Source organism: Thamnophis elegans, chromosome 6 (assembly GCF_009769535.1).
Source record: "Thamnophis elegans isolate rThaEle1 chromosome 6, rThaEle1.pri, whole genome shotgun sequence".
NCBI classification, from domain to species: domain Eukaryota; kingdom Metazoa; phylum Chordata; class Lepidosauria; order Squamata; family Colubridae; genus Thamnophis; species Thamnophis elegans.
Genome location: NC_045546.1, coordinates 43403587 through 43417646, shown reverse-complemented (window position 1 = coordinate 43417646; position 14060 = coordinate 43403587). Strand labels below are relative to the sequence as shown.

Here is a 14060-nt window from a genome sequence, read left to right as displayed (position 1 = left end):
GAATATTATCAATATTGCTACTTATCTTTTTTTCAATATATAGGACACTGGATCAGATCTCTTTCATTGGAAAATACGCACAATAATTTTAAAAAGTTATGTAAGTTATGATTCAAATCTTTATGGAATAGTATTATAACCAATGTGCCCTAGAATATATGTGTGCATTTCTTTATAATTCATTTCACTTGCACATAAGATCAAATTCATGCTAGCCACTTTTAATTTAGAATAATATCAATAGTTCTTCCCTCTCAATTTATTTCTGCCACAAGCAAGTGGATCAATTCCACATTTTGTACAGAGGCTCCCACTAGAAAATAAAGTTGAAGTTTCAGTTTAACTAGAATAAATTGAAGGAACATCTTGCTTACAAAAAAGTATATGAGAAAATGCAAACATATTGTAAGATAGGAATCCTGATCACCCTATTATGGCTCACTGGATGATGGACTCATTTTATTTGAAAAGAACCTCAAAATCAATAAAACAATTTTAAGTTTAATACATTCCATAGTTGCTTCATTTCACCAGTTTTTGTTTAAAATGCACTGTAATTACTTCTCCAGGACCAAGATCTGTACAATTTAAATGTTAAATAGTTAAAAATGCTAACCACTAAGAGATAAAAATGTATAAAGATTTCTAGTGTAATAATACGTGTAATAACACCAATTCTAGCAATATCTTATAAATGTAATTCTGGCAAATATATTGTTATTTATAATTAATGGACAAAGAATTCAACTTACCAAACAATAGTCATAATGAATTAGAAATAGGCGGAACACTAGGTCCTTATAATGGTTGTTGTTACAAAGACAGATACATAAAAGTTTAGCTGCTTTGGCAGTATAGTGAGTTTCCAAAGTCATGAATTATAGAAGTGTTAAGTCATGAGAAAATTAATTGTTTAAAAGAATTAAAATTCTAATGATTTCTATGGAAATTCTCAGTCATCCAACTCATGGTGGTCCCAAACATTCTTTTTCAATAGGTAACTGGCTTTTGTTTTCCTTGACGACATTTTACTTCTTATCTAAGAAGCTTCTTCAGTTCTGTCAGAAACTGAAAAAGTACTTTTGGGACAATTCTAATTACATTATTATAATTAGACTGCATCTTAGAAATACTTGTTAATGTACGTCTAAACTCAATGGGATTTGCCTTGGAATACACTTGGACAGGAATGTACTTTGCGGCATATATTTAATTCTACAACTGAAACTACCATGTTTCCCCGAAAATAAGACCTTATTTTTAGGGAGGGCTTATTATTTTTGAGGTGCAGGAGACGGCAAGCGTAGTCACCTCAGGGCTGCTGCTGTATTGCAATATTTTCGGGGAGGGCTTATTTTAACCCATGTGCTCAAAAGCCCATTGGACTTATTATTGGGGAGGTTTTATTTTCAGGGAAACAGAGCAGTAAAATGTTTAACGAATCTTGCATCATGCTTAAGGATTAATAAAGTGAAATTAACATAACTGTAATTGAATGATGTGATCAAAACAAATAAGTCAAAGTAATTGTGTTAATGTAATCTAAGATTTACCTCTGCTATAGTTACACATTCTGGATGCAAAATATGTATCATGTAGTTTGCCATCATTAGGTAGGCCACTGCATCTTCATCAACATGCATACCAAAATATTCATTGTAATCTCCACTAAAGCCTTCACCTAATATGATAAATAATAACAGTATCAAGTACTATAAGTGCAAGTTATAGGATTTACTGTAGATTTTCAGATGAAACTTTTTATTATTTGAACTGTAGTATAGTCACTGATAAACAAATTAAACTTACTAATTCCATGATGGTGATATAGCATAGATGATACACCATCAAATCGAAACCCATCAAAGGCATACTCTTCTATCCACCATCTTAAATTGGAGAGAAGAAATCTCAGAACTTCCCAGCTGAAATATAAATAACATATCCCAAGTATTAATGTACAACATTAATCTACTCCTAGTGTTTCTATATTCACAATTTTATCAAGTTTTTGATAAAAGAATAAGACCAGTATAAGACTAATTTTCATTGTTTACTACATTTATAAATATATATATTTTTGGTCCAATAAGATTCAGGCAATACATGCATGATTCTCCCCCATAGGACCTGCAATGGAAAAAGACTGAATTGGCTATAAAAAAGACCCATGGTAAATGAAGTTAATATCATTAAGGGAAAGGGAATCATTTATGCACATGTACATATAATTTTATTTTTGATGTTAAAAATATCCACACAAACTTTCACAAACTTCATACCTTACTATAAATTACTGAACAACTGAACAAAGAACAATCAATCTGTATGGATGTATTTCTCTCCAAACAACATCCTGCATAGATCTTCCTTCAAAGATCTTCCTTCAGATATAGATCTTTTGCAGATTTTAAATAGTAATCTGAGGATTTGAAAGCTATGGATAATACAAAATGTTTTCAAATTTCTGAAGTTGCTATCACTACAATGATATATTAAAAAACTATTTTTTAAAAAATTCTGGATAACTTATTTCAGATATTTATTTCTCAAAATACTTCCGTAAATTACATGAATAAAAAGTTAGCAAATATATTTTCTAATGTTTGCTGTAAATAAACATAAATTCATAAATACATAGACATTTAATTTACAACAAATATTTGACAAAATTAAGTAAAAAGTGATATTCTTGTGAATTGGTCTAAACTATGGACAACATATTTTTCCCCAAAGGTTGTTTTAAAACTCTCAAATTTGTACAAAAAAAGAGTTTTAACCGAAACTAAAAAATAGTTTTATATTTAACAAAATTTACAAAACCTGAACCATACTCTGTGTCTTAAGGTCAAACTTTATGCCATTTTACTACCTGGCTTTATACAGAAAATAGAGTTCAAATAAAAATTGAATCCTTTTCTAGAATGCACAAGAAAAGTCAGATGTATGTATTAGTAGTAGTATTATCTTTTTTAATTTCTTCCATCTGTAAAGATCCACAAAATCCCATTTTGATATATGTGCATAATACAGTTCTTTCCTTAAACATAACAGCTCTTTTTAGAAAACGGATCTGGAAAGCATAATTGGTACACGGGTAGCAGAAGAATAACAAACACATTATTCTAAATGCATGGTTGTACGCTTGAATAAACCACTTAGACAGATTTCCCACTAGCAGACAGTTAAAATTTCAGTTCTCTAATATTATACCATGAATATGTAGAATTGTATTTCCATAGGCAGACTATGTTCAAAGTCTATGTGGACAAATTTGTATGCGTAATATCGGTATAATGGATTCCAGAGATTCAGGGACTTAGATAATATGTTTTTTTAAGATGCCACACAACAATTGTATCAGAGGTTTAGAGGTTTAGAGGTTTATTGGGATTTATATGCCGCCCTTTTCCCTGAGGGGACTCAGGGCGGCTTACAACCACAGGGGAGGGGAAGTGCAAGGTCAAAACAAACAATTAGTGAACAAAAGAAAAATGATAAAACACAACTTTCATTCAGCAATCAAACACTCGGGCGGGTGATTGGAAACCTATTCCCAGGCCTGCTGGGAGAGCCAGATCTTGAGGGCTGCGCGGAAGGTCTGGATCGTGGTGAGGGTGCGGATCTCCATGGGGAGCTCGTTCCATAGGGTCGGGGCAGCAGCAGAGAAGGCTCTCCTCCGTGTGGTCGCCAGTCGGCATTGACCGGCTGATGGAATTCGGAGGAGGCCTAGTCTGTGCGATCTAATTGGTCGGTTTAGGGAGGTAATCGGCAGAAGGCGGTCTCTCAAGTACCCAGATCCACTACCATGGAGTGCTTTAAAGGTGGTCATTAGTATCCTGAAGCGCACCCGGAGACCAACAGGTAGCCAGTGCAGCTCGCGGAGGACAGATGTAACGTGGGCGAACCGAGGTGCGCCCACTATCACTCGCGCGGCTGCATTTTGGACTAGCTGTAGTCGCCGGATGCACTTCAGGGGCAGCCCCATGTAGAGCCCATTGCAGTATTCCAGTCTGGAGATCACAAGGGCTCGAGTGACTGTTGTGAGGGCCCCCCGATCTAGGTAGGGCCGCAACTGGCGGACCAGGCGAACCTGGGCAAATGCCCCCCTGGTCACAGCTGACAGCTGGTGGTCAAAAGTCAGCTGTGGATCCAGGAGGACTCCTAAGTTGCGGACCCTATCTGAGGGGTATAAAATTTGACCCCCCAGCCTAAGCGTTGGTGTATTAGCCAAATTATTGGGGGGGAAACACAACAGCCACTCGGTTTTATCCGGGTTGAGCACCAGTTTGTTAGCACTCATCCAGTCCTTAACGGCCTCCAGACCCTGGTTCATCACGTCCACCGCTTCATTGAGTTGGCACGGGGCGGACAGATACAATTGCGTATCGTCCGCATATTGATGGTATTTTATCCCGTGCCTCCGAATGATCTCGCCCAGCGGTTTCATGTATATGTTAAATAGTAGGGGGGATAAGACCGAACCCTGGGGTACCCCACATGTTAGGGGCCTCAGGGACGATCTCTGCCCCCCGACTAACACCGACTGCGACCTGTCCGAGAGGTAGGAGGAGAACCACCGCAGAACAGTGCCTCCCACTCCCACCTCCCGCAGTCGTCGCAGAAGGATACCATGGTCGATGGTATCGAAAGCCGCTGAGAGGTCAAGGAGAACCAGGATGGACGCATAGCCTCCATCTCTGGCCCTCCAGAGATCATCGGTCAATGCGACCAAAGCGGTTTCTGTGCTGTAACCAGGTCTGAAGCCGGACTGGAAGGGGTCAAGATAGCTAGCTTCCTCCAAGGCCCGTCGAAGCTGAAAGGCCACCACCTTCTCAACCACCTTCCCGATAAAGGGAAGGTTGGAGACAGGACGAAAGTTGTTTAAGATGGCTGGATCTAACGATGGTTTCTTTAGGAGGGGTCTCACCACCGCCGTTTTGAGTACGGCGGGGAAGTGCCCCTCCCGAAGGGAGGCGGTGACAACCGCCTGGATCCAGCCATGTGTCACCTCCCTGCTGTTAGCCACCAGCCAGGAGGGACACGGGTCCAGAATACAAGTGGAGGCACTTACAGCTCGGATGGCCTTGTCCACATCCCCAGAGGCAACTTCCTGGAACTCAACCCAGAGTTGATGTGGCAGATGATCCTCCTGTGTCTCAGCTGGATCTACTGCGGTGGAGTCCAAGTCCGATCGAAACCGAGCTACTTTGTCCGCCAAGAATTGAGCATAATCCTCAGCCCTACCCTGCAAGGGGTCTCCCGCATCCCTCCTATTAAGGAGGGAGCGGGTTATCCTGAACAGGGCGGCTGGGCGTGACTCGGCGGACGCAACCAAGGAAGAAATATATGATCTTTTTGCAGTTCTTAATGCTCGAACATAGTCCTTGGTGCAGGTGGTTAAGAGTGCTCGGTTTGCCTCGGACTTATCCGACCTCCACTGGTGCTCTAGGCATCTCCTCCGGCGTTTCTTCTCCCGGAGTTCCTCGGTGAACCAGGGAACTCTCCGGGATCCACTGACCCGGAGGGGCCGTAGTGGCGCAATCCGGTCGAGAGACTCCGACGCCGCCGAGTACCAGGCGGCAGCCAGAGTCTCCGCCGAACTGTGGGCGAGGGTATCAGGAATAACCCCAAGCTCCGTCTGGAACCTCTGAGGGTCCATAAGTCGCCTGGGGCGGAACCACCTGGTCGGTTCCTCCTCCCTACGGTGGGGGTTTGGCCTCCGGAAGTCGAGCCTCAGTAGGCAATGGTCTGACCACGACAGGGGTATGATCTCATTACCCCTCAGACCAAGATCACACATCCACTGCTCCGAGAGGAATACGAGGTCGAGCATGTGACCCGCTGCATGGGTTGGGCCCCGAATTACCTGGGTCAAGCCCATGGCTGTCATGGAAGCCATGAACTCCTGCGCCCCGTCAGAGCGTTCACCGAGCGATGGCAAGTTGAAATCCCCCAGAACAATAAGCCTGGGGAACTCAACTGCCAGCTCGGCTACTGACTCGAGGAGCGAGGGGAGGGATGCTGCAACGCAGTTGGGAGGCAGGTACGTTAGCAGCAAACCCACTTGACCCTTGAGGTCCAACTTTATCAGCAGAGACTCACACCCGACAAGCTCCGGAGCAGGGACCCTACGAGGTAACAGAGACTCCCGGATTACAATAGCCACACCGCCACCCCTTCCCTGGGCTCTCGGCTGATGAAGCACCTGAAATCCCTCTGGGCACATCTCTACGAGGGGGACTCCTCCTTCTGTGCCCAGCCAGGTTTCAGTAATACATGCCAGGTCTGCCCTCTCGTCAACAATTAAGTCCCGGACGAGGGGAGCTTTGTGAACAACAGACCTGGCATTTAGCGACAACAGCCTGAGCCCAGGGTCCTGACTACTCGCGCCATCTGGTCTTGGAGTGGGACTCCTAGGGCCGGAAGGAGGGATCTCTGTAATGTAGCGAACCCTCCTTCCCCGGTAATGGCCAGCCCTAAGGTCCCCGCCGTATCTGCCTCTCCCTGTCACGACCGCTATGCTCCGACCCACTCCCATGTCCATGGCCCCCCCAACCACCCCGGTTCCTCCCGCCTTCCCCAGCAGGTCCTCCGAGTCAAACATTCTCATTTATCCACTCTAACAATCCCACGTAAAAATTTAAAACATATAAAATACAAAGGTACAATTACTAAAAGTGGGCCATTCATTCAATTCCAAACAGCTCCCATACACTCAACATTCTATTTAAAAATTGCGCAGTTATAATATATAATAATATGGAAACAGTGGAGGAAGCGATGGTCTGCTCCTCTCCCTTCTTATGTCCTGGGGAGATGTCCTTAGCCACCACGTCAAAAGTACGTAGTATGTAAGGTGGCTGTAGCCAAACAAAAGGCTACAGATCAGAGGTCTGAACATTCTCCCAAGGGCTTCAGCAGCATTTTTTATCAAGAGGAAATATGGTGACATTTACAAATTAATATTAAAATACTGAGAAAAATGGTTTTAAACGCTGGGACAATCCGTACCTATTTTGTATTACCAAGAATACTTGATATCAGGAGGATGAGTATACATTTCCAAAAGAAGAGTAAATTTAGTATTCCACCTGGGACAGGTATAGAACACAGAACCACTCTAGAGATATGATTATGAATTTGGATGTGACAACTCACATTTTTACAGGGGAAATAATGCATCAATATCAATCCTGGTATGTGATCTTATCTAAAAAATATCCGATAAGAATTTGATAGAACCTGCCTTTCCAACTCATGACTATTGGTTCTTAAAATGGTATATAATCCGGGCTTCCACTAATAATTTTGAATATATGTGCCTATTAGTGCAACAACTGAACCTTTACCTTGTTATTTATACTTGTACAAAGTATATGCTAGCAAGTAAGTCTAACATTACATTTATGATTTTTTATAATTCTTGTGTATTGCGCCTTTTGCTTTTTCTGTTATTTCAAAAGCAATAAAATTATACACATCCACACAAACATATCTATACATACGAGAGAGAGAGGGTGAGAGAGGGAGGAAGGGAGGGAGAGAGAGAAAGAGAGAGAGAGAGAGAGAGACAGACAGACAGACAGATACTTAGCAGTCAAGTTGATGACTGTGGGCTAGTCATTCTCTCTTAGTCCTAGGAAATAAACAAATCTCTATTGAACATATTGAAAACTATATGGATTTGTCCACATAGTTGCCAGTAATCAAGGTTGACCTACAAGAAAAAATAAAACAAAACAACCCCACAAAGAACCCAACCCAACCCACATTATGGGGCAAATTACCGTATTTTTCAGAGTATAAGATGCACATTTTTCCCTCAAAAAAGAGGCTGAAAATCTGTGTGTCTTATACACTGAATACAGCATTTTTGGCCTCCTGAAACCCCGCCCCTTCACCAAAATGGTTGTGCATAGCCTTTAGGAGCCTTGCAGAGTGCTCCCGGGGGCTGGGGAAGGCAGAAATGAATGAAAAACGGGCCGTTTTTCAACGGCCCCTCCCCCCCCAGGAACACTCTACAAGCCTCCTAAAGGCTATTCGTGCCCTTTTTTGAAAACAAATTGACATATTTTTGTGAAAAACAGGCCGTTTTTGTGAGGTCCGCAGGATGCAATAACTTTTTTTTTAATTTGCCTCTTCAAACCCTTGGTGCATCTTATTTTCTGAAAAATATGTTATATTGCATTATATTTCCCTTTCAGTCATGATCCAAATAAGAAAGAATGTATACATTTCTAATTTTCAACATAGACTCTTAAAGAAAATAAAGGGAATGAAGTTCTTTTGCCTCAAAAAGTGAACTTTGTAAAAAGGGATAAAGAAAAAAAGGCATAGAACAGAACAAGAAATTGAATATAGTTTAGCTCTCAATATTAAGCAATAAAAACTTGTTGGTGTTCATACCATGAGAATTAATATATATAGTAGACAATGTAGCCATGAAGGCCACTAGCCAATGTTATACTATGTACAACTCTTTAGGTGACATCCAACATTTATAGGATTCGATTTAAAATACTAAATGCTAAATCCATTCTTACTAATCGTCATGAGGTTTTATACATCTCATGTCAACTATTTACCTTCCAGCTAACTCAGCCATGATAATAAAGTTCTCCCCTATATTTCTGTTTCCCTTACTTTATCCCATTATTATTCCCTTACTTATCCTCCAATTGAAAATGATCAAATCACTTGAAACTCTAGACTGCTGAAAGTCTGTGACTTTTATTTGATCTTACATGCATCAATAGGAATTAACAGTAGGAGTTACCACATTGCTAATCCTTGGTCCTGTAAAATGCGTTTCATGAGCCAAGTCTCCAGCTTGTATTAGTACACCTATTATATATGTTTACAAGCTGAAACATTGGGCAATATGATCTATATACTATTACAGCTTTGGTTGTCATGACATTTCACTAGGATAAATAATGCATTAGGATTACAATTTTTAAACCTTAATGGATTAATTTATAGAATGCGTCCAAAATCTGAGACCTACGGCACCCAATATATTTTTTTGGGAAGAGGTTGTGAATCCTTCAGCACCATTGACTGTTGCTGGAATGTTACTGCAGTCATGTGATCATTCTGTGACAATTTATTAGCCAATCTCACTATCCTTCACTATTCCCCCATTCAGCAGCAGCTACTTACCTCCCTGTTGTGCTGATCAAGAAAGGGAAGAAAGGAACCCTTCCAGGTCAATGTCATACTCCTTATGCTTCCTTATCTATGCTGCCTCCCATACATCTTCCTTAACCTGCACTACCACCAGCATATCGTCTGCAATTCTTGCAGCACATGTTGTATACGACATGCATCACCCCTGACTCACATGAATCCCTGGCATAACTTTCATAACCCATGCAGGACTTCTTGTGCACCCCACAAGAAGTTGGGATTTTCTTTCCTGCTTTCCTAGTTTTTAATTTAAAAAATTATGAACAAATTGAAAAAGTCAATGATTTTACCTTCTGTTTCTCTCACCACATTTTCAGCAAGAAAAAAAAAAAACCTCCATCTTCTTGGATATACAATTCACAGTTGAGGAAGAAATAATTAAACAATTGCCATTTTTATATGTGCTTGTCAACAGATGAGAAGATGGAAGTTCAGAAACCAAAGTGTATTGTAAGGCTCCATGCACTCTTAGCTTCAACAGTAACCATTAACTGTCTCATGAAAAGAGTTGGATCAGAATACTATATAGCAGGTTGAGAACACACTGTAGTATCCAGCAAGGAAAACAATTGGAGAGGAGGTTCCTACATGAACAATTCAGGCAGAATGGATACCCACAAGATGCTTGCATAATATTCAGGAAGAGAAAGGAAGAAAGAAGGTACAAGACCAACTATATGGCACAACCTGTCATATATTAAGAACATTTCAGAAACAGTACAACACAACTTTGAGATCTGCAAGTGGGCATCATGAGGACAAGTCATGCACTACAAATATTATTTGGAGGTGAGAGAAACTTCAAATGTAAGTTATCAGATTCCTTGTATGGCTTGCCCATTTGACCACATAGGACAAATCTGGAGGAGGTTACCCACCAGTTTGCAAGTACACGAATGAGAGGTTAGACGGGGAGACCCAAACTCATTGATAGCCTCACACTGCAATGAATAAGGACATGTATTCAATTTTGCAGCTGCTATGATTGTTAGCAAAAGCAGTTAGACTTATATACCGCTTCATAGGGCTTTCAGCCCTCTCTAAGCGGTTTACAGAGTCAGCATATTGCCCCCACAGTCTGGATCCACATTTCACCCACCTCGGAAGGATGGAAGGCTGAGTCAACCTTGAGCCGGTGAGATTTGAACCGCCGAACTGCAGATAACAGTCAGCTGAAGTGGCCTGCAATACTGCACTCTAACCACTGCGCCACCTCGGCTCTTGTTGGCCAAGTACGGACAAAAATAGCTAGAGAAATGATTGAAACCTGGGAAACAGGTGCCTTGTCAGTCTGATTTACCACCAGCCTACTAAGTACTTAGGAGTCAAGTGTGCAGTGGCGACTTCATAGCATCTTAATTAACAATTAAAAGTTATACACAATCAGGCATCATATAAATACAACACATGGAACAGCCCAGTGCACATATATTGGAGAGAGACACAAGTTATCTGAGGATGGCTCCAGCATGAACTGAAAGCTTGGAAAAATAAAACTTTGATTATGATTATTGGTTCAGATTGGATCCTGTAACATTATCAAAGGACACGTGTATTTACCTTCATGTAAAAATTGGTCTAGATGGGTTTGCTAGATGTTAAGAGTCCTTTCTTTCATATATTTTGAGTGACCATTTAATGCGCTTTAAAGTATACCAATAAAAATGTATGAAAACTAACAATTACTTTTAGCATCCTTCATAAATATCCCAGTACATAGCTTAATTACCATACAATCTTGTCCCCCCCACCCCCAACATAGTTACATTTTAAAGATTTTGCACACAGCTGTGTTTGAATGTAGATAATAAAGGAAACAGAATTCTCCAAGGGAAATTATATGTTATTTGAAAATTTTCTAACTAAAGTGGCATCTGTGATTTAAAGTCTCCTATTATACCATACCAATTTAAACTTAAAAGCAAGGAGAAAAAAAGAGTTTTATCCATCAAGAATGTTTATTAAAAATTAAAGTTATTCTTCTGTAGCATATCTTATTTGCATATAGTAAACCTTATGTTCAGAGTTTGGATATGAGGGAATATTGAAAATTTAATGTGCTACATTTTCAGAAATACTGTTCTTTCTTTATATAAACTCACAAATATTATATATTATTATTTTATTATTACTGTTACTGATAATGATGGAATAAAGGTAACAATATTATTATTTTTTATTCTACTTCTTTTATATATGCATATAATTTACACATCAGTAGAAATATGTATCTCAATTTGTTCAAAATATTACTTATCCAGTAAAATCTGTCATCCTAAGGCTGAGTATAAGTGACTGGCCCAAAGGCACCACTTGGCTTCATGCCTAAAGTGGAATTAGAAATCATGCTCTTTCTTTTTTAAACCTGATGTCTTAAATCACTACACCAAAGAGGCTTTATGTTTACATAGAGATATACACACCCACATAACTTACATATGAAAGAATAAAAATGGCAATGATTTTCCAGATCCAGAGATGAAAAATACTTACCTACCCCTCTCCCTACCTACCTACCTACCTACCTACCTACCTACCTACCTATCTATCTATCTATCTATCTATCTATCTATCTATCTATCTATCTATCTATCTATCTATCTATCTATCATCTATCTATCATCTATCTATCTACCTACCTACCTACCTACCTATCTTTGGCAGATCTTTATGGGCAATTGAAGCAGTATTGATGGGGAAGAAGAAAAAGGAAAGAAAACTAGCATGGAGAAAAATCGAGTGGAATATTATAAAAGGCAACTAAAAAAATAACAAAACCATTCTATATTGCATTTGTTTGTCCAGTTTACATATATAAAATTGTATTTGATAGCTGACTCCAATAATTTTCCATAAATATTATCCAATGATACAGATATGATTTTTTGAAAAAAGAAGCTTATATGCTCCATTGGTTTGTCAAACTACCAGAAGAATTTTGCAAAGTAAACAGTTTTATCTGATACTTTATTTTTTACAATTAGACAAATATTCATCAGTGAATCAAATTGGCTAAATTGCTTGTCAAAGCTACTAAAGCTACTAAATTCTCTTGGATAAGTTATGCAGCATCTTTCACAAGCTTTTAAAGTTGCTGCTCTTAAAGAGCCATAATAATAAATTAATAATTGAATGAAAACAAATGACCAATAGATTATGGGTATGTAAATTAATTAAATTCAATGGCACGTATCATATTATTTATACCTACTTTGCGTAGTCAAAAAGTCGACTATCCCAAAGAATGTGTGTTCCTCTAGCACCAGAATGGAAAAATGCAGAATCAGTACCATCAAAATTGTTCAGGCCATCTTCAGAGTTCTTTGAAGCATGACTGTGCACAACATCTAACAGAACTGTGATTCCCATTGAGTGGGCAACATCAATCATTTCCTTCAAGTCATCTGGAGTGCCATATCGACTAAAATGTATAAACATTTATAATTAATTGTATACAATGTTGATTTTTCTTTAAAAATTCATCATGATTACTACTATTATGATTCACTAGAACTGTAACTGTTATTTAATGACAGCATATTAGGGAAGCATAGAAGATATTTTATCTATTTAAGCTTAAGAAAAAACAAGTAGTAAAACTGAGATGATTATAAAAGGCACATCAATCATGTGGTATAATCCTAGGATAAACAAACAACAATTTAACCTATATAGAATGGTAACTCAATAAAATTTACATTTTCTTTGTTTATATGCTGGTATACTGATCTGACACTCAGAGTGAAAGAATGAAGGTGAAAAAATAACTCACTGGGGGGCCTTAAGCAAATCATTAGAACTTTCTGAAGTCATAGGAAAAAAGTAAGTTCAATCTCTCTCATATGAACGCTGTGAAGAACATACAAGATATAGACTGTAAGCACTTCACAAGTAAAAAGTACCGTAGAAATGAAAGATTGAAATTTTAATTTGCATCACTTTTCAGTCATTTCAAAAGGAAATTATAACTTAGTTCACATTCAAACTGACTTTTAGAAGAGTACATTTTTAGCAGCTTTAATTTCAGCAGCATATGCAGTGTATGTTGAATGTATCTAGAAATGGAACTGCAGTGGGGGGAAAAAAGCTGGAAGGACAAGCTGTAGCTACAAAGATAGCTTGTTCTAATCTCAAATACAGTATCTTGTGATAAAACTCTTGATTATAAATGCAAAGCTGGCAGCCATTAGATTCTAGATAGCTTTGAATCTATGATAATACTCAAGTAATTAATAATGTAACTTAGCAATGAACTGCTTTTTTACCTAATGTGAAAGTTCATATGCTTTATGCTTGAATATTTGTTTTTAAAACTTTAATATTTCTAAATCTAAAATAGATTTATTTTATATTATTAGAATTAATTATAGTTATAAATAAATTACAGTGTTCAATCAATCCAAAACAAATGTATTTTGTGCATGTTTCCCCTAATTATCTTTCATTTCTGAAAACAACAAGACTTCTGACAGAGAAACTAAGTATTCCATGTTTTGAAGAAATCTACTTGGATAATAAATTAAAAATAAAAATTATTGTTTTATTGTATATTATCTTGACCCTGGTCCCAACAAAGGAAACAAAATAATTAAACAAGTCAATAAAAATATTCATTTATTTAAAATAATTTAATTATTCAGTATACATTTCTTCAGATTGCCTCATTCCCAACTTTGAGATTTTATTTGGACACTGCTGCCATCCAGAGATATGTTAAAATCTGGGAGTGGAGACTATACATTCTTTCAACTGAAATGAACAATTATTGAGGTGTAGGATTAAAAAACTCAAGCCCCTAAAATACTTTCAGCTTTACTACTACTTTCCTCAGTTTCTTTCTTATGTTCAGTAATATTTATTTATTAATC

General features: G+C 38.5%; 1 protein-coding gene across 2 annotated transcripts in view; it reads right to left on the bottom strand.

Moving 5' to 3' along the window:
• GBE1 (1,4-alpha-glucan branching enzyme 1) overlaps positions 1–14060 on the bottom strand; it is a 120941-nt gene that overhangs the window by 41929 nt on the left and 64952 nt on the right. For both annotated transcript variants that reach the window (XM_032219995.1, XM_032219996.1), the window contains exons 7-9: positions 12404–12613; positions 1810–1925; positions 1554–1681 (exon numbers count right to left, since the gene is read on the bottom strand). In XM_032219995.1, the coding sequence (XP_032075886.1) occupies positions 1554–1681; positions 1810–1925; positions 12404–12613 (454 nt within the window). The remainder of the gene's footprint in view (positions 1–1553; positions 1682–1809; positions 1926–12403; positions 12614–14060) is intronic.